The sequence below is a fragment of the Adiantum capillus-veneris genome, chromosome 2 (assembly GCF_014529385.1).
Source record: "Adiantum capillus-veneris isolate H3 chromosome 2, ASM1452938v2, whole genome shotgun sequence".
Lineage (NCBI taxonomy): Eukaryota > Viridiplantae > Streptophyta > Polypodiopsida > Polypodiales > Pteridaceae > Adiantum > Adiantum capillus-veneris.
In genome coordinates, this window is record NC_140932.1 from 180,744,670 (window position 1) to 180,766,354 (window position 21,685).

A 21,685-nucleotide genomic window follows, 5' to 3' on the forward strand; every position below is an offset into this window, starting at 1 on the left:
CTGGAGAAGATCTGAGACGCATATATAGCTATGGATTTATCGCAAGAAGAAGAAGAGATTCTCATAGGGACGTTGAAGGAGTATAGAGATGTTTTTGCATGGTCATATAGAGATCTCAAAGGAGTGGATCCTACAATATGCTAGCATACCATCCCTATGAGAGATGATGCCAAGCCAACTCAACAAAGACCAAATGAGGACCATATACATATAATGAGACCTTTGACAAAAAAATCAAAGAAGAGATAGAAAAACTCAAGGAAGCAGAGTTCATCTATGAGATAGATTGTTGTGGTGCCTTAAAAAAATGGCATAGCCACACATGAAAAAGGTAGCAGTTTTTGTTGAGATGGCTAGACCAACAACAGTTGGAGGAGCTTAGGTATTTATGGGACATTGTGGTTTCTATTGTAGATTTATCTATATGTATGTCGTGATTGCTAATCCTATTTATAGTCTTATGACTCATTTTGAATGAACCAATGAATGTAAAGAGTCATTTCAAAAGCATAAGAAAACTTTGATCCCAACACCGATTCTGAAAGCTCTCGACTAGGACAACGTATTTCATATATGTCGATGCTTCAAGTTTTGCTATTGGTTGTATCTTAGCTCAGCCAGGAGAGGGGACCATGGATTTTTCTATCTCCTATGCTAGCCGATAATTAAACCTGCCAGAAAAGAATTATACAACCACGAAAAGAGAAGGCCTTGGTATGGTTTATTCGGTCAAGAAATTTTGACACTACTTGCTAGCCAACAAGTTTGGTTTTTTTGCAGATCATCAAGCCTTACTCTATTTGGTAAATAAACCTTGCAATACTGGAAGGATAGTAAGATGGTTCATCACTGAATTTGACTTCACAGTGGTGGCTAAAAAAGGCACCATGCAACAAAGAGCGAATCATCTGTCGAGACTCACAACAGAGGAAGAACCTAAGGGGTAGATGATGATTTATCAGATGCATATATGTCCTCTGTGTAAAAGATTCCTAGATGGTCAGTAGACCTTGTGACCCTAATGACCATCGTGCAAGTAGATTCTCAAATACGGATTACACGACGTTTGATTGAGCAATCCGCATTGTATCAGTTGCTGGTGAAACGTTTGTATCAAGAAAACAAGACTAGAATCAATCTTGCTCTTGTGCATCAATCTGGAGGAACAAGAAGCCTACTTGAGTCAAGCACATACCACAATAGTAGGACTACACTTTTCACACGACCAAACCTTACAACGATTAACTTGGTTGTAGGTTTATTAGCCTACTATAAAGAAGGAAGTTCATCAATATGTACATGAGTGCTCTCAGTGTAAAGTAAAAGCCGCCATACCCCATGCCACATTATTCCACATTGCAGCCATACCATAGTGGAGTGGTTACCTGTTAGAATATCTAACCAATAGAATCTTTTTGAAAACATGAGTAAAAGATGAAGGAGAGAAATAGAAACGAAAGCCGTCAAACTATGTCTTGATTGGAAACCAGCTATATCGATAACATCTTAGACTGTGCATAAATGAGAAGGAATATCTTCCTATTTTAGAACAAGCACATGCATGTTTAGTAGGAGATCACTTCTCTCATGAAACCACAACCAAAGCTATATTGATGGTAGAAATCTAGCGGCCAACTTTATTTGCGGACGCAAAAGAGTTTGTTTGAAGATGCGATGCATGTCAAAGAGCAAAAATACCGACAAGGGTCGATAATATGCCATTGCGACCTATGATGGCATGAGTATTTGCTAAGTGTGGTACATACTTTGTGAAACCAATACAACCACCAGCTTACAGAAGTTAGGCACAATATTTTATTATGGTCGCATATTACTTAACCAAGTGGGCTAAAGCACGGGCCACCAAGAAGAACAGTGCTAGAACCACTTTTGCATTCTTGTATGAATGTGTATTCATTAGGTATGGACTTCCTATTGAGCTTGTAAGTGATCGTGGATTGCATTTTCTTAATGAGCCGATAGAATATATATTAGACGAGTTCATGGTAGTCCATAATATATCTGCTCCCTATCATCCTCAAGCGAACGGTCAAGCCGAACATACAAAAAAAATTATAAGCTATGTACTAAATAAAATTATTGATTCAGGTAGAACAGACTGGGAAGTGCATCTTCATTTTGTCTTACAGGCTTATCAAGTTTCCTTCAAAACAGCTGTAAACACAACTCCTTTTAATTTGGTATATGGCCTGGATGCGATCTTGCCATTGGAATTCTTATTATTCAACCTCAGAGTTACTATTGAGTTATAATGGACGAGACATGAATTGTCTGAATGGCTTGAAGATTTGGAACAATTAGATGGGCAACAATTAGCATCCATTGCTCACATCTACATGCAAAAACAAAAATAGAAAAACAGCTTTTTGACTCACAGTTGCTGACCAAAGGTTTCAAACCAAGGGATTTAGTCCTAGTATATTTGTTGAAACAACATGTACCTAAATGCAGGAAAAAAAGACACGGTCCTTTTGTCGTTGAAGATCTTTCACCAAGCGGTGCAGTTAAGTTAGCTACATTAGACAAATAAATTATGGCAAATTGGATTAGTGGATGTCGGTTTTGTAAATACAATCTTCCCTTGAGTAATGAGCTTTTGCAAAGAACGCAGCCAAGGAAAGAAAGCTTAAACGACAAGAGATGATAGACCAGGCTCAAGAGGAGGCCCGCATTTGGATTCTAAAATGAAAAGCTACAAGAGGCAACCTGTTCTACAATCGGCACCACTCAATACTCTCCAACTTCAGTGCATCATTGAGGATGAGGTAGAGACTGATGACAAATGGATGGATGGTCTTGATATGTTGATCAACGTGATTCTAAAGGAGGGATACGAAGTGAAATCTTTAGCAAACACAAGAGCTTGAGGCAATGCTGTCAGCTACTCAACTTATCTCAAGGCAACAACTCAACCACTTGAGTACTATCGAGCCACTGTCAAAGGCTGTAACAAACAAATCACTCCGACACTGGAAAAAATTACCTTGAATATTATGGTTCATGGATTTTTGGATTTTCTTGTCTGCATACTTTCATATGTACTGTGGATGAACACATGAATGAAGACCTAATACTAGGGGTTCCATAGATGTGAACCTACAAAGCAGTACAAGATTGGGATGTTGGAATGTTGGACCTCACACTTAAAGGCGGACAACTACGAATATTGTTTGTATACAATAAGGAAGAATTAAAAGGATCTTTTGATAATTTCCCATTTAGGAAACAGAAGTCATCAGTCATAAATACGATCACTACTCCATTAAAGTCTGCTTCTAGACAACCTATGAAAGGAGTCAAGCAAATCTGGGTGCCCAAGAGCGAGCTCAAGAACCAACCTCAACAAGTATGGGTGCCAAAAATATTGCTACACATCAGTGACAACTTTAAAGAAAAAATATTACATCCAAATGCTCAATATAGGTCATCGCTACTTAAGAGGACATGGATATGGCAGCCAAGTAAGCAAAGTACATCCACAAGAAAACCAAAAAAATATGCCGAACAAGTTCAACAATGGGTACCGAAGACCCCACAGTGAGTCAAGCCGGCTACACTCAGACATAAGTGGGTACCTAAAGTCAAGGCACTCCCACAGAGACCATTGTATCTAAGCAACACACAGCGGACAATGCATATCGCACTATCAAAGAACAAGCTCAATTGTTGTGAATTTTCTCTTCAAAATATTCAAGCAACAGGATACCTCGACATCAGAAACCCTTGAGTGCCATACTCAAGACCCACTTCTTGCATGTCATAATGTGTTTATTTTCATTGACCTCCATAGCATAATAGGGCCAATCAGGGCCATGCTTAGACACAACTTTCTACCCTCTACACTGCAGAACCCAAGCTGATTTGAAGCCAGGAGGGGGGGAGACAAGGAAACAATTGAAAAAGAACAAAAACATATAAATCTGGAAAGTAAAAAGGCCAATGATTTGAAGTAATTGTTTGTTAATGTTTGATTTTTTTAAAACCAATTAAGTGATTGCCCTAATAATGAGATGAATGGGGATTTCCATTTGATAACCCTAGGTGTGTCTATATATTGTACATATCTTCCAATAATTATAATATAGTATAATTTTAATTGTTAGCATATAATTTGATCAAAATAATGAAAAATAGGAGCAATGCATAAAAATATGATTGAATAATAAGAGTGCAAGTGGTTTAGAGCTTTTTTAGTATCAAATAAAATTTTTTGAGTGATTTAGCTATTTTTCTTTAATTTTTTGTTGATGAAGCTAATAAAATCCAAAATAAATAAGCAAGAATGTCAAAATTGGATTTCAACTTCAAACGCCAAATCTCAAAGTTCAAGGGCAGAGTCTGAAAAAATTTAAAGCTCATCGGATCAAAAAGTTCAGCGGCCTTTTTCACCAACTAGTCATTTAGGCAAATCACGACAGAATGATCGAGAGATGTCACTTTTCAAAAAAATTCAATCCAAGAGTCTGCACTTAGACCTGATGAGCTCATTGGGTAGGTAATTGAAAGGAGGCATCGGGAAAGTCCAGGTATGTATAGCCCCATAGGCCAATATTTCTCTCATTTACATTCTAGACCTTAGAGAAGGAGCTCTGAGTGGTGGATTTTGGTGACCTTCTACGCTCTCCTACGTAGTGTCTATTGACTCTTACTCACCCCAACCATGAGGGATAAGTTCCTAACTACATCTAGAAGTGTTTTGATCACCACATTGTCAACCACAGGAGCTACAATACAACAACACATGACAATCTGGGAGCGGTTAGGGGTAAAAATGGTAACACCGGCTACACCTGACACCCAAATTTCACCAAAACTGAACCAAAGGCTAATCACTAGGGGGACAACACATTGCTAAGCTCCAAAGTGCAAAAAGCTTCAAAAAATCTGACTTAGCATCTACGGCATGTCGAAGATAAAGGAGTCAGATGGGGACCAGATTTTACAAATGCTTTGAGGCCATCATATTAAGGAACTGTGGAGATTTAGGGGTGCAACTGGGTCTCAGTCATCAGTAAAGGACAAAAAGACCATAATCACTCCGCAAAGTGACATTTTGCACCACAAATCAAAATCTTGACCCGACTCACCTGAAAATCAAGGGGGACACTCTCTACACCATATCGAACCTCCACCAACCTCCAGGAGCAAGTAATTAGTGATTAGTGACTCCAAGTCAAACCTTGCTCAACAGAAGACGGTCAATCTCATCGGGAAATACATCAGCTACCAAGAAACAAACCAAGGGTTCCAACAACCATCAATGACCTAGTAGAAGCTAGATAGGGCAAAAGCAAGGCCTAAAATGCAATAAAGGGTAACTTCCATCTTTGGCGCGCCAAAGATGAATCACTAGCATGGCACCATTTTTTGGCAACCACTTCTACACGAGCATGTTTTCCTTCCCCATCACAAGTACTACATCACACTACAACATATTTTTCATGCAAGATACTCATAAAACACACTATGACACATCCCATAGCCATTTGTGTCCCAATCTCACTTTTACCTTTCCAAATCAACCCAACTTCACCCATTATCAATGATATTTGCTATAAGATCCATCATAGCACCAAAAATAAGAAATGGCCCTAAATCACCCTCTTTTTATCTTAGGTGCACCTAAGATAGAAATGGAAATGAAAGAGACTAACTTGTATCTGTGATGCACAGATATGTTCACAGTGGTCACATTAAACACTTGCCCAAGTTCCATCAAGTTTGACAAATCCTCACTTGGTCAATCACCAAAAGTACAGAATGCGGTCTAGCGGACATATAATTGTTCATAGCTTCCATCATAAAAGTCAAAAACTCTCAAGATTCTTTCAGATCACCACCAACACTTATATATTCTATACAATCCATTTCACATCATTTTGCATGCACCTACACCCATTTGCATCTTAGGCGCGTCAAAGATAGACTTTGCCAAAATTATAATTTTTAGGGCTCATTTTTGCTTATTCAGTTATGCTACTTGGTTGTAACTTGCTAGAATTGTCTAATCTCTCGATGTGCTCATACACTATCAGATTATCTCTCATCTATCTTGGGAGCTCTGAAGAAAAATACCATGAAGGAGAATTTGTTGAACTCCCACTATATTGGCTATAGGAAGACTTCTTGAGAGAGGCAAATGTAACCAAGTTGGTAAGAGAACAATTGGATAGCCAACATTGTCACTATCTACCACGGATCATTCAAGAGTGCTCATGGAAACAAAGTCAAAGTACATATGCTACCAAGGGAATCTCAAGACCTCATCAAAGAATAGGTAGTCCGACCACTTAGGGAAAATATTGGCATTAAGGACTACATAGAAATGGACCCTTGCGACGTCGACTACAAAAGAGCATATGAACTCTTCTAGAGTATCACAGAGGAAGGACAAGCCACCATATCTGATCTCAATGGCTCTCCTATCAAAGTTCACATAACAGAGGACCAAGTGGTAGAAGCACTCAAGCTTCAAAAAGGAGGAAAACCAATGAGGGACGGACAGTTACCAACCAATGGTAGTTTCACCAGTCAATCATCCTCCTTTTGGGAGTTGAAGCAAAGGAAAATAGAGCAGGTGTTGCGGCTCTATCACCAACATTTTCACTTCACTACCAAGAGACCACCAAGGTAAATAGTTCCCAACCATGTTGTGGCTTCCACCTTCACTCAAGCATCAAAGAAAGTGGGGATGAAAAAAGTGTACCACTCACAATACATCTACACTACCCTCACTCATGTGAAGAATCCAGAGAACATCACATTTTTAAGAGCTCCAGAAGTGCTCACCAGAATTGCCTATCACGCTATAGGCCAAGACGTAGAGCATTTACCAGCATCCCATAGCAAAATTTATGGTTGCTCAACAAGCCGATGAGGAGCCAAAAGTGCAAATACGGGCTCCACCAGTGGCGGCAAGATTACACACTCGATTAGTCGGTGTACCAACTCAAGCACCCACATTCGCAACAGCAAAAGAAGAAGGTAACAGAGAAGAGAAAGTGCAGGAAGAGGAGGGCACTCCTCTTGAAAGAAAAAGGAAAGAGAAAGAGAAATCTAAAGTGGATGAAGTAAATCAGACCAAGAAACATAGGCCGATAGTCGTTATTGAAGAACCAGCACAAAGGACAGCAAGACTCAAAAGAGAGAAGGCGGCTTCTGAGCTATAAAGAGGGCTCAGAGGAGATTTTGAGGAAAAGTGAAAACCATCTCCAAGAAGAGTCAAAATCCGAACTAAACACCCAATGTTCAATGAAAAGGATGACCCTCGGGCTGGCCTAGAAGATCTCTACCATAAAGAGGAACGACAAAGAGAACAAGCCCAGGCACAAGAAGAAGACAGTACACATACTCAGGAGGGTACACCCAAAGAATTAGAAAACCCTAATACTACAGAAGTTGCACACTTCTCTCTTACAAATACACCACCACAGTAGGAGACTACACCAGAGGAAACCACTCGCATTGCTACCAATCTAAAACATGATTCCAAACCACTCAACAAAGATGTCAAGGAACAAGAGACTAAACCAACCAGTCCCACAACCACACCAACTCCTCAAGCCAACCAACCAAATGCGCCAATGGCTGAGACTCAAGACACACAAACGGATTAGCCAAAAGCGAGCAACACAAGAACAATGGACAATTTAGAGGACATAGATGAATACACACAGTATGTCCACGATGTAATAGACAAAATGAAGGATGAAATCTATGCTCGCCACCAAAATCTACATAGTGTATACAGACGTCTACGACTCTGTGAGGAAAGACTAGACTTGGCCAATTATATGTGTCGAGCCATACAAAGAAGCCATGGAATTCAAAGAACAAGAATTGGGTAAACTAACTGCAAAGACAACAATGGATTTGGAAACCCTCCAAACTACAAATAAGCATCACGAGTAACAGGTCTAGTGATCTGAAAATTGTGTTTCCCAAATTTACATCCAAGCATCAAAAAAAGAAATCAAACCATCATAGATCAGGCATGGTGAATGGTGCAATGATCTAATAATTGTGTTTTTCACTTTTAAAGGCAATCAAAGAGAGAATCTAGATGTCCACATATAAAGCCTTTGAGTAGTATGTTGATCTGAAGGACATCAATGAAGATGATTGGCCAGAGTATTTTTCACAAATTTTGAAGGATACAGGAAGGAAATGGTACTATAGTTATCTAGCTTACAAGCTCAAAACTTATAGTAAGTTGAAGAAGACTTTCTAACTAGGGTATAGTGAAAACTACAGAGATGGGGATATGCTCTATGAATTGGACAAAATCAAACAAGGCAGGGTTTAGAAGTTATGTCGACAAAATCAAGAAACTAGCCAGGCAGCTGAATGAGGCACCATTAAAAAAACGCATGCACGCATGTTTTTTGATTGAGGTTCAAATATAAGAAATTAAGAGAATAAGAGGTATCAACACCATCCCAAAATTTTAATGATCCAGTGCAAAGAGCTCTAAAACTAGAGCAACAATCTAAAAGAACAAGGGCAAAAAAGAAAAAGAGAGTTCCACTTCCAATGAGTCATCTATTGAAGGATTGTAAACCAAATTCAGCTCTTCATATAGTGATTTAAAAGACACATCCAAGCATAGAAAGAAGGGAACCTAGACTAAGAAGATTGAAGAATTGCCCAAGCATATCTCTGAGATCTCTAAGAACATAGCTTCACTAGAGAAAGTAGAGACCAATTGTATGAAATGTAAATCAAAAGAACATTAGTCTGATGAATGTTACCAATGAACTTATTGAAAATATTTTGGACACATGTAGAATAATTGTAAAATCAAAATACATCATTTCAAAGAAAGAAAAGATGTTTCCATGATGACTCCACAACCTTGGAACTAGTCAAGTAAGAGAGGCTATATGAGAACATAGACAATGGAGATAATACCAATAATATGGCTAGAACAGGATGCTATCAAATTTTTTTGGTAGCAATAGAGCTAACTTTACCATACATAATTTCAGCTGCTACACTTGTGAAAAATATGAGAAATTACCAGATGAGCCATCTAGCCAAATGAAGCAAAGAGAAGAGGCTCAAACGTGAGGGAAACAGAGAGTCATCTAGAAGGCTAAGGGAAAGTCCAAAGAAGTGGATGAGTGACAGGAGTAGAGTTGGCAACTCAGATCACTCAGGATCTGGAGCAGAGGAAGCTAGAGTAGCCAAAACCATGTAAAGGCTTTTGCCAAAAGCTTCAAAATCTTAGGAAGTGCGGGAACCTTAGCTTTTGAATCTGGTACAAAGGGTGCTAGCAACTAGGAGCATCCTGAGGAAGAGATTTTAAAAGTCAAGGTGGAATTGACCAAAAGACGTAATGAAAATGGATAATTATTTATTTATTGCATTTTACGATAGAAAAAGCATAAGTGAGCTATAGACTATGTGAAAGAATAGGACACGTATAAGCATCATATGGTAAAAGTTCTCTTTATGAGCTATGGTCATTATACATCCGGACAGAAGGTCTGCAATCATTTTGAGCATTCAAGAAATCTATAAATAAGTACATGCAAGAGTGATATATCTTTATTGCAGCTAACAGGTGGCAAAAACATAAGTGATCTATGGACTATGCAAAAAGATAGCATATTTATAAACATTTTATTATTAAATTTCTCTTTATAAGCTATGGTCACTAACCACCGATGAACACAGCTCATAAAGAGCACTTTAATAATAAAATGTGCATAATTATGCTATAATTTTGCATATTTCATATCTCACTTATTCTTTTTTCACTTGTCAACTTGCAATAAAGAAATAATTATGCATTTTCAGTACAAAAGATGATTAAAAATTTTGGAGATAGAAAATATTCAGCATCAACAATCGGAATGTCCACAAAAGGATCCATCAACTAAGAGACAAAAAATGTTTAGCAGCAACAATCTGAATCTCCTAAAAAGAATTTATCAGCAGAGGCATGGCATTGTGAAGGTAGTTTTACAAAGGGAAGGTCGTCCAATTCATATAGTAGTTTTGGAAACAAACAAGATGAGATATATATTAAAGTATGTGAAAGAATCCAGAAGTTGACTAATGAATTCATGATATGAGAATTATATTACCTGAATTTGCCAATTCAACAAAAGATAGAGGAAGATAGAGCCAGATGCATTGGTGATCGATCTATCTAAAATTAAGGATAATAAAATACCATTCATTCAAATTGACTGCAAGGTCAAAAAGCAGTGGGAACCACTAATAGGTGTCATTTTGGATGGTGGTGCTAGAGTGAATATTCTACAGGAGCACCTCAGGTAGAAATTAGGAATTCAGGAGATGAAGCATGATCCTTTAAAAATTAGAATGGTAGACCAAAGTATTGTCCAAGGTAGTGGTCTAATTAAGAACTTTTCGATCAAAATGTTTAAAACTAGTTTTTTGGTTTTGGATGTACAAGGTGCGTATAGTATGCTCTTAGTAAGGCCATGCTAAGAAGTGTGGGAGCCATACATGATTATGCATGCCAAAGATTAATCATACAAGGCCCAATAAAAGAATCCAAATTAAAACCAATAACACAGATAGAAGGGATGCTAGCATCAATAAATCTCTTTTCCATAGCTGAAATAGACCTCAATGCGGTTCTAGATTAGAATAGAGTAGAAGAACAAAGACACTAGTACTTGGATAATGTTATTGAGTCAAGGGGAAAAGACCACTTAATTTGAAAAAAAGTCCTTCATGAGAGGAAGAAAGCCAGACAACTGGGAAAGCTAGACTAGATGAGGTGGACACAAAAAATAGGCAGCAGAATGCTCACGCACCAGAAAGCAATAGGGTATTGGTTGGTAGAGGTGAGGATCTAGCTAGTACATATAACCCTTACAATGAGTATGCAGTTGACATATGTATAGGAAAAGAAGTTGAATCACTAGCTAGATGAATAGAGACTAAAATACCATACTCGTTATTACTAGATGATCAAGAAATAGAAGAATGGAATTTGGGTTCAAAATCAAATCCTAAGCTAATAAAGATGAATAAGTATCTAAGACCGGAGATCAAAGAAAAGGACAAGCAGTTATTTTCAAAATATATGGATGTCTGCTTGGGAACATACGGATCTGAAGGGTGCTGACCTAGAAGTATGCTAGTATTGGGGATACCACTGAAATCAAATGCACGACCAGTATGTATGACTTCCAAATTATGCAAGCGTATGTTTGCAACGAAGGCCGTTTCATTATATGAACTTACCTAGAAAGGAGTTAAGTTTATCATGACTCTTGAATGTGAAGCCAATTTACAGTCTTTAAAGAAATCCATAAATATGAAAGTGATTCTTTGCCAACCAAAATGGGATATCATTTTTCATGTTCATGTAGATGGTTCTAGCATGGCAATGGGAGCTATTCTAGCTCAACCCGATGGAGAACTGATAATCGAGTTTAGTGATTTTGACTCAACTCGATGAAAAAACTAATTATTCTATATACTTTACCAATCACAGGTACAATAAGACAAAGTAGGGGTATTAAACAACAGAAAGAGAATCATTCGGAATGGTATCCAATGCCCCAAAGTTCAAACGTTATTTGTTGAGGAAGCTATTTCATTTCTATGTTGATCATTCGAGTTTAATTTATCTGACTAACAAGGTTGCCATCCAAGGAAAATTGATTAGATGGATAATGGTTTTTCTCAAATTTGATTTCAAGATCTTTCATAAACCTATCAAAACTCAATGCCGTGCAGATTTCCTATTTAGAAGTACAGAAGGTATCTCATTTTCAATTGACATATGCATCCTTGAGAGGTAACCCAATAGATGTTATTTTATTTTAGACAATGATAACTAAGGAAGTAAATCGAGAATGGAAAGACATGTATGATTTTTGCAATATGGTGGAATACCAAAATTTTGATCGCACTCTAATAAGAAGGCTCTCATTATCAGAAGTCTTTACAGTCATAGTTGGATCCTGATATAGATAGGGCATTGAAGGAGTATTGAGAAAATGTATACCTATGTAAGCAAGGATGGAGTGTCTACCTATGTAAGATGGAGTATATACCTATGTCAACAAGTGTGCAAGTAGTCGTTAAGGCACACATTGGAAGATCTAGAGGACACTTTTCTACTGACATTACTATAGGAAAAAAATCAATTACAGTGGTTGAGTATGATATCAAATGTTAGAGATTTTTGAAAAATGGATACACCTAATTCATCAAATTTGACATTTTTAACCACAATTCAGCCCTTGGGAATATTCATTGAGTGGGGTTTGGATTTCATGGGACCTTTCAAGAAAGTCACACCCAAAAAAGAATAAGCATATAGTCATAGCTACATGCTGTGTGAGTAAATGGATGGAGGCTAAGGCACTTCCTAACAACATAGCTAAGTCTACAATCAGGTTCTTGTATGAGCATGTCATCGTTGCCCAGTGGAGATAGCTGCAGATGAAGGGACTCATTTCATGAATGACACAATTCACATCATGACTAAAATATTTTCCATCAAGCATCAAAAGTCCACACCTTATTATCCCAAATGTAAAGGATAGGCTGAGAGTATCAACAAGACCATCAAGACTATCATGGCTGCCTAGGGGAGATAGATGCAGATCAAGAGACTCATTTTTAAATGACACAATTCAGGTCCTGACTAAAATATTTTCCATCAAGCATCGAAAGTCTGCACCTTATTATCCCAAATACAAAGGATAAGATGAGAGTAGCAACAAGACCATCAAGACTATTTTTACTAAAATTATGTAGAAGTAACTTCACAATTGGGATGAGAAACTTCAAACATCACTTTGGGCATATAGAATAGTGCATTTTATTACAACTATAATGTCACATTCCAAAATGATGTATGGTATAGAAGCCATTGTACCAATGGAATTTGGTGTTCCGTATCTCATATTAACTATAAAACATGAGAGATATAGATTATAATACTACTCTAGAAAAGAGACTGATGAGATACTCAAGCTAGATGAATCAGACAGAGGGCAATGTTGGCAGAAGAAGTGGTCCAACAAAGAAAGAAACATTGGCATGACAATAAGTTGAAGATGCAGGAGTTTCACAAAGGAGATTTGATTTTAATATATCACTCCAATTTAGGACCTATGAAACCTAATCTAAAAATAACTTGGTCAGCACCTTATGAGGTTGGTTAGGTCTTCTCAAATGGCACAGTCAAACGTAAGGATTTATATAGACTTAGTCATGTCCTTGCAATGAATGCAAATGAGCTTTGCATTGAACTTGATGCATTTCAATCAATTACATTCAAGACTATCAAGAATTTGATCCATATATCATAGATAGAATTGTTGTTGAGAACATAATTCATCATTATGTTTGGGCCTTATTGTTGCAGAATTTCTATTTGACATAAGTTTGACATCCACCACCAAAGTCCTAAAAATTTGAATAGATGTATATAAGGACAAATGAACAATACATGCATAAGGCCTACCACAGTTCATTGGAGCATCAGCAAAAGAGAAGATGTAGAATATCATGGCCAACTCTATACATTAAAGTTCCTTGCTCTTATTGCATCACTCATATGTTAGTTATAGGAATTTTCAACTAAATCAATGTAGACACATATAGAAGGCCATAATTTACTAGGCAAAGGAATCTACAATAAATAGTAGGGCCCCCCAATTTATTTTAAATAAAAAATGAATTAAATTATGGCCTTAAGGAAGGGTTTAGGGAAGGATCTCTTTAAAGCTTGTTGGATAGATCTTTGCTATCTTGAGTGAGAAAGATATAGCCTCGAGTTTTTGACGTACTAAGATCAATTTCTTGACCCCAGGGTCTATTCCCCATAGAATTACCACTTACATGTGCTCCTTGTCACACATCTTCATTAAGTGAAGCTTCAAGACACTAAGCACCATGAGAAAGAAGGCCTCTTCTTCTGCCTTCCTCACCACTGCCTCATGAACATCTCTAATTGAGCTCCATTGTAGACCGCATGCTTTATGATGTTGTTGCTAGTGGTGGTGCAGAGTAGGGATTCAAATTCACGTAATCACATGTTTTTTAATATGATCACAATGTTACTTAACAAAATTCTCAATTCACAACTCTTCACATACACAGAAAATGTCCATGTGACTTGAAGGCTACTAGATGGTCGGCTCATTTTTGCCCAGCGGGCAACAGCCTAGCCCTTTGAGGCCCTCCGGAGCAACATGAGTTGCCCTTCGAGAAGCATCAAGGTCCCTTTGGGCAACATTAATACCCCGACAAAAGTGATATGTAGGCCAAAAAAAAATAAAAAAATAGCATTAAATTGTTGTAATGATGAGGACTGCTCCCTTCCAACAATACAAATGAGTCCCAAGAACTTACACCACATAAACCATCCACGAGGATGCTTCCTACCCAAACCAGTTTCCAAGTGAATAGACACCCAAGGGAGGTAACTAGTCATAAAATACAACTACGCTGGTGTAGTGATGAGGAGCGCACCATTTCAACAATAAAAATGAGCCCCATGCACTCACACCGCCTAAACTCTCCACGAGAATACTTCCTACCCAAACTGGCTTCCAAGTGGATAGACAACCAAGGAAGGTAACTATTGTTAAGTATGGAGCCTGATTTACCCTTGTAATTTTCTGTGGTAAACGCGCACATGTGTAAGGCCCCCATTATGAGGAGAAGCCATCGTGCGTGAAGGAAAATCACTCACCGGAAACCAAAATTTTCACGGACAAGAATCAGGGGCAACTTTAGAGGCCTCAGGGGCGGAGGCCCCCGAGACTTTTTTTTTCGCCGGAATATTATGGCCGGACGGTGGCCGGAAAGTGGTCGGAAGTCAATGGCCGGTGGCCGGTGGCCGGATTCAACGGCCAGTGGCCGAATTCAAAAGCGGACTTGTCTTCTCAAGGGCGGCCACACATGGGTGGATTGGAAGGTCCGATTTGGACTTATTCGCACAAGAGCGGCTACACATGGCTGTCACTCATAAGAGAGGGCAGCCCTTTTGGCCTATAAAAGGAGGCCATTTCTACACACATTTCATAGTGTGAAGTTGATGCAACAAGGTGAGCGTGAGGTGGTGAGAGTGAAGCAAGGCGGGAGCTCTATCAAGGGTTTAATCCCTTTGTAAACTACTTCTTCTTTTGAAGTGCTAAAGCCATTGAGTGGCTGCTTTCCCGTGGACGTAGCCCACATTGGGTGAACCACGTATATCGTGTGTACTCTCTCTCTCTCTCTCTACTCTATAATCTCTTGTGTGTGAAATCTATCTCTCTCCATTAAGTAATCTACTCAAAAATCTATTTAGCTACGTCTTATTTCCTAACAACTATAAGTGGGCGTTTTTATAGGGAAAAAAGGTGCAAAAAGTTTACATGATAAAGCTCAAGCATTAACCTCAAGTTTTAGCTCTAGTGAGGACTCTAGAGAGTGCGCCAAAAGGGGTGTTTGAGAGGATGGGCCATTGTTTATATAGGCCCCTTCAAACTTGGCGGCGCGCTCTCTAAAAATTTGGAGGAAATTTTGAGCCCACTGGGCTGCGAAGGGGTCCCGCTGGGCAAATCAAATATCCCGTCAGGCAAACAGGAACTCTTAGTTTCAACAGGTCAATGTGAGTTTGGTGTTATTTACACTCCTATGGGATGTTAATGCAATGAGTTATTACCACTTCACACTTCACGTGAAGACGTAATTGAAATCCCTATGCAAAGTCATGACCTTCAAACCATGAGTCCTAGTTATGGTCTTCGAACCATGAGCCTAGAGAATCTTTGAAGAATCTTTGCAAAGTAATGACCTTCGAACCATGAGCCTTAGTTATGGTCTTCAAACCATGAGCCCTGGAGAATCTTTGAAGAACTTGAAGTATTTATTGCAATGTAGAGATATTAGGTACTGAGATAATAGTAGTAATACATAGCACTCGCAAGAGCACGATATGGAGGGACCTCACGGTACGTGTGAAGAAACTCAGTGGATCGTGATGAGGGAGCTTATATGCGACATACACGTATGAGAGAGAGAGAGAGAGAGAGAGAGAGAGAGAGAGAGACTTGTAGATCAAGAACTAGTAGTGCTACCAGGTATTATGCAGCTAAAAGAAATGTTTAGTAGTACCTTGAGCTTCTCCACATGGAATGCCGGTGCCACAACTCGTCGTTGATGAGTCCACGTGTCACCGTTTGCCATCAACAGTCCCTTCCCAATGAAGTGCATCACCCCTTCTTGTTGTAGCCGAGACCGCCCCAGTGAGTACATGTGTTTGCTAGATAGTAGCTCCTTGATATGTTCCAAGTCGTATATAGCTAGCCGAGGCTCAATGCCCCACCAGAACACAAAGCTCTTACCTTGTTACAATACACAGGTCAGTTAGAATATATAAGAGTCTATATGAGAGAGAATGAGAGAGAGAGAGAGAGAGAGAGAAGATGGTTTGCTAATAATGAAAAAAATGAGAACATGGTAGCCTAAAGACAAAGAACTTTTAAGTACTTTTGAGAGAGAGAGAGAGAGAGAGAATTGTCAACTCAAGACAAAGAACATACTCTTTTGGCATCATTACACAAGATAATAACATAATGTGTGTGTGTGTGTGTGTGAGAGAGAGAGAGAGAGAGTACTCTCAATAAAGTTATTAGCTATAAATACAAAACAAAGAGTGTACCATAGGTTTGGGACCACTGCACATAATCAGGCATGAGACGAGGTACAATGTCGTGGGAAAGACTTTGCATGTCATGGAGCATGGCCTCCTTACGAAGATTGTTGCGCTCTTGAAGGTTTCCGCCAAAGAAGCTGGGCGATGGTCCACTGATTCCTTGCCTGCGCATCCAGCACCTGATCTTCCAAGGCCTCGACCAGTGGACGTGCAGGAACACCCACAATTGGTGGCATGCAGCAATAATAAGTAGCAAGAGGCACCCAACCCCCACTACTAGAGTGCTCATCCTCATCAAATTTTGCAGCTTATAATCTCCCCCAACTAGGCCCTCTCCTTAGTATCTCACTCCCCTTCCTTGCTTAGAACGTGGCCATCCTCACCCCCTTCATATATTAGTTCCTGAAGAGCCGACTAACTAGCTGGCATGGATTCCTTGACGTTTGATCACCTGCCAACAATAGCTTACTATTTTAGTAAATATACTAGACGTAGAGAATCTGTTCTTTAGTCGTAGAAATAATTGTGAGCTTGTTAGTCTTTGACTTAAAAACAATGTGTAACCAGCTAAGCTTGAGTTTGTTTTTTTTCCCCTCAGTAACCTGACAAATACCACAAGAAGTTTTGGACAAATTCTTGAATAATTCCCACATTCTAACCTACCTCAACATCATGAGCTTCTGTGAGGGAGGCACTGCATACCTAGCGAGGTACGATTGGGGGAAGGGGATCACCGCCTGCCCGTTGGGGGCCGACGGTCCCCGCCCCCAATCGTACCTAGCTAGGTATGCACCACCGGGCCGGCGGTCCCCTGCCCCCAATCATACCTAGCTAGGTATGTAGTCCCTCTCGAGCAGAAGCTCATGATGTTATGTAGTGTATGAAAAAACACTGAAGAAAATTTAGTTTTCGTAATTTCCAAATCTGCTTGTGTATATACCGAGGCAAAGCTGACATTGTTAAAGAGGCATACACAATACAAGAAAGTTAAGAGGAGATGACCTTTTTCTTATTGCATACACGTACAACACAGGTAAAATCATTATTGACTCTTTCACAAAGCATGAAGAGCTAGCGCATATATATATATATATATATATATATAGCATGCAATTACATTTTGTAAAGCCCTAGCGAGAGCTAGTGGTCCCCAACTATAGGTTTACATGATGGATTGAGACACATATCCTATCAAGTGACTCGGAAACACCCCTCTACTACTACTCCTCCCCTAACGCGAATGGAAGGATTGTGGAGACTACTATTGAAGCTATGAAAGGTTCCGCCGTGTTTTTGAAGGAGGATTTGACGTGGCAAGCTTCGCAGAAATTATACAGGAAAGCAAAGTTCTAATATGGGCACTCGGGCGCAAGCATCACTCGGAGGATTGGTCTAGGACTACTTGTGCCTTGTTGTCAGCAGACGGAATACCAGGGACGGCGGCAAACCTTGGCCATCGGTAGGAGTGGCTGCCCTAATAGCCGTTGTAATTAGGATTCCTGGATGTTGTCATGGCTTAACATGAGCATGACAAAACCTTGTAACTTTTTCGGCTGTTCAATATAATTCACTCACAATTGTGAGTTAAAAAAAAAAAAAAAGAGTATATTGTTACTCTTTGAAGGATGGAAACATGTATTGTTACTTTACTCCCTGTAAAGCCGGACTATGCGATGTCTGTTGCATCCATGTCTCGATACGAGCATGTATTTTATGTGACTCTTTTGGTATTTTATTCTGTGAGTTTTGCAAAAAAAGAGGGAAAAATATATCATTGCACCTAAAAAGGAACAATGAATTTCATGGTTAATTTTTATTATTGTATGGAATTTTTATAGTGATTGCAAGGTTTTTTGCTACCGTAAGCACTCGTTGTATGTAAAGATCTAGGTCGTGTGGGTTAATTAGGCTACTCGTTATCCTTCATTTGATACAGAAGGGAGTCTAATCTCTTTTTACCTTTTTTTATGTTCTTTTGCACATGACAGAGAAGTGGGGGCCGTCTAATCCCTCGGACTGTCTATTAACGAAGAATGGATGGAGATGTGGTTTTAGGATAAGGTGCGGTGAATTTAGATTAAGATGAGTAGTAATAAGGATGTGTTGGGGGATTTGTCGGTGAATTGGATATTTACTTTCAAGAAAGAAAGCTCTACACTTTCTTTAAGAAAGGTAAGTACACAACAGCCTTCCCGCTTGCATTCCATATTGTACGTGACCCCTTGTCATTTCATGACCCTTTTTTGCTTATGCTAGCTCACTTGTAGTACCAAAGAATATCCTCGGTGCCTTTGATACGTGGATTGGAGCTCTTCCTCTTATTGTGGAAGGTGAAGGTTGCACTTCCATGCGAGCTATATTAAAGAGTAAGGTGAGACAAAATTCTTTACCAAACAAGGAAACTTTTGAGCACATTATGTGGTCCTCCATATGTACTAGATTGCAATGTGGGTTGGCTTGTATGCTCCGTTCTAAGCTATGTAGTATATGCATGACTCCATACATATATATATATATGTATATGTGGTGTCCAACTATTAAGCTTTCTCCATACTAACTATTGTATGGAGAAAAGCTGTAATAGTTGGACACCGACAATACACACACACATATATATATATATATATATATATATATATATATGTGTGTGTGTGTGTATAGTATGCATACTGTCAATAGTTGTCCATATATATAAAGCTGTTAGTTGGACATCCACACATATATATTACACTTTGTGTGTGTGTGTGTGTGTGTGTCGGTGTCCATACTATTACAGCTTTCTCCATCTAAATTTACATGGTGCCTTTGCCTTCTTTAACATGATTGGAGTTTGAGCTAGAAGAACATCATGCCGCTTCTAATGCTTTTAATAAATGGCTCCGCTTTCATTTCATTACACAAATCTTCCAAGATTCTTTAAGGATCTCCATTCCACTCACAATACTAATCATTTCTAATCAACTTATTTTGAGGATTGACCTCATCACGTACAAGAATTAGGTTCAGATTAAGTTAGGCTACATGCCTAGGTGTCCTTTGGGGTGCCCTTAACCATTAAAAAAAAGATAGATGTTATCCTAGATGATATGGTATCTCTTAACTCCTCATTTTTCCATATTTCTTTGCCTTCGTATTAAAGTGCATGAGTTGGATTTTGAAGCTAGACAATGTAGGTTTGAAGTAGAGAAGCATCGACAGATAGGTCAAAGCTTTCTTGAATTCGAAGTGACATGTAGAGTAGAAGCTTTCGAAAATTCTGGAGGTCAAGCAGGTTTTGTAAGGAAGTTTTCCAAATAAATGTCCTAAAAAAGTGAGACATGGTCATTCGGTAAATTGTTTACAAATGAGTTCAATCTTGGGGGTACTACCATTGTTTGACAGTGTATAAAGTATGTCATGCAGTGTGAGAAAAGTGTGCCTCAACTTGGTTGGAACTTGAAGTGCGCGTATAGGAAGAGGAAATTTTGGTGTAACTATACTCTTCTTCATTGCCCATTGCATTGCCTCATCACACAAAAGAAAGTGGATAGCGGAGGCGAATATCTGCAATAGTGCGTATCGCCAACAAGGGATATGCTTGAGGATATAACGATGAGTGCGTTTCCTCTTTGGCAAAGAATTGACACAACACCTATTTATATACATGAGTAGGAGTTGATTGTGGATGGTAGTTAGAGCTAGCTAGGGCTCAAACGTAGGAGGTGATTGAGGAGAAAATGATGGACCTAAATTAGGTGAGGAGTGAGGTGGAGTGCACTCCCACTTATGATTTTAACATCCCCCCTTAAGTGGGAAAATATGCCAATCAAAGAAAAATAAGATGTGTGAGGAGAGATCCCCCGTGGAGATTACATTCAAGAGAGGAGACCAAGCATCTGACATGATGCATAAAACTTGGCTTGATCAGTAGTCTTGGTGAGACAATCAGCCCAATTATCTGATGTAGGAGACTAGGAGTGTAGCTGAGAGAAATGAAACCATGCTCCACCAATTCCTTCAAAGCATGATAGGCAATGCAGATGTGCCGCATTTTTTAGGTGAGCTGAGGAGCAAAAACCAAGTCAATAGCTGATTGGTCGCAATAGAGGGAAATAGGGCTCCGATCCATGGGGATGAAGTTGCAAGGGGAGAAGTACCGGAGTCAAGGTTTGAGGCTTGACTTCAGAGAGGGTGGGGCGAGTGAAGTTGTTGGGAGTAAGAGCAACTGAAGGTGGAGGGGAGAGTGCATCTTGAATGTGTGTGGGCCGGCTAAGATGATGAATACGTTGTGAGGGGAGAGGGGGAGGAGGGAGCTGGGCTGCGATAATGTGTGAATGGTCAAGGAGAACGGCAGCAAGGGGTGTGGCAATCACGGCGATGGTATGTGCAAAGATGAGTAGTAGAGTGGTTTGATATAGGCATTGTTGAGGCTACAAGGAGGGAAGCATGATTGCAGGGAAGGTTGGGTGAGTAGCAACTGATTTTACGTGAGGAGATTGAGCCATAATTTAAGTGATGACATGGCTTTGAAAGGGGGCTTGATAGAGTTGATTGAGCCATAACTTGGGTGGAAGGTAAAGGAGCAAATGAGGTGACATGGGTGAGGGAATTGCAACCGAGATTGAGGGAACAGAAAGAGAATCCTCATGTGCAGCAGGGGAAATCACAGCTAGAAGTGAGGGAGCAGGGAGCGCATCTACACAAACAGGGGCAATAGCAGGTGAATGGGCAGCCATGAGGTTCTCGGAAGAAGCTGGTGTAGGCGAGCGAGGAGATGTGGATAAAGAGGAAGTATTAGAACCCTAGGAGGAGGAAGCACCTCGTAGTGGGGAGATTGGGGAGAGCAGGTGTGGGCAGGTCGGCTGTTGAAGGAAATGGTGCATGTGTCGATGTAGAGGGAGGGGTGGAGGTAGGAGAAGAAGCTCTTCAAAGAGGACGACAGAATGACTATAGAGAAAAGTGTTGGTACCTGGATTCAAAAGCTTGTAAGATTTTATGCCAATGGGGTCATCATAGCCGACAAAGATGTGGCGAGTACTC

The 21,685-nt window shown here is 39.5% G+C and overlaps 1 protein-coding gene and 1 pseudogene across 1 annotated transcript; one reads left to right on the top strand and one right to left on the bottom strand.

Annotated features, from left to right (window-relative positions):
- LOC147464176 (cytokinin hydroxylase-like) overlaps positions 1-17,015 on the bottom strand; it is a 73,896-nt pseudogene extending 56,881 nt beyond the window's left edge.
- A 4,226-nt stretch (positions 17,016-21,241) lies between these two features.
- On the top strand, positions 21,242-21,451 carry LOC147464177 (uncharacterized). The gene has a single exon (XM_086493229.1). It carries the CDS (start codon positions 21,242-21,244, stop codon positions 21,449-21,451), a length of 210 nt encoding a protein of 69 aa, XP_086349355.1.
- The last annotated feature ends 234 nt before the right edge of the window (positions 21,452-21,685 follow it).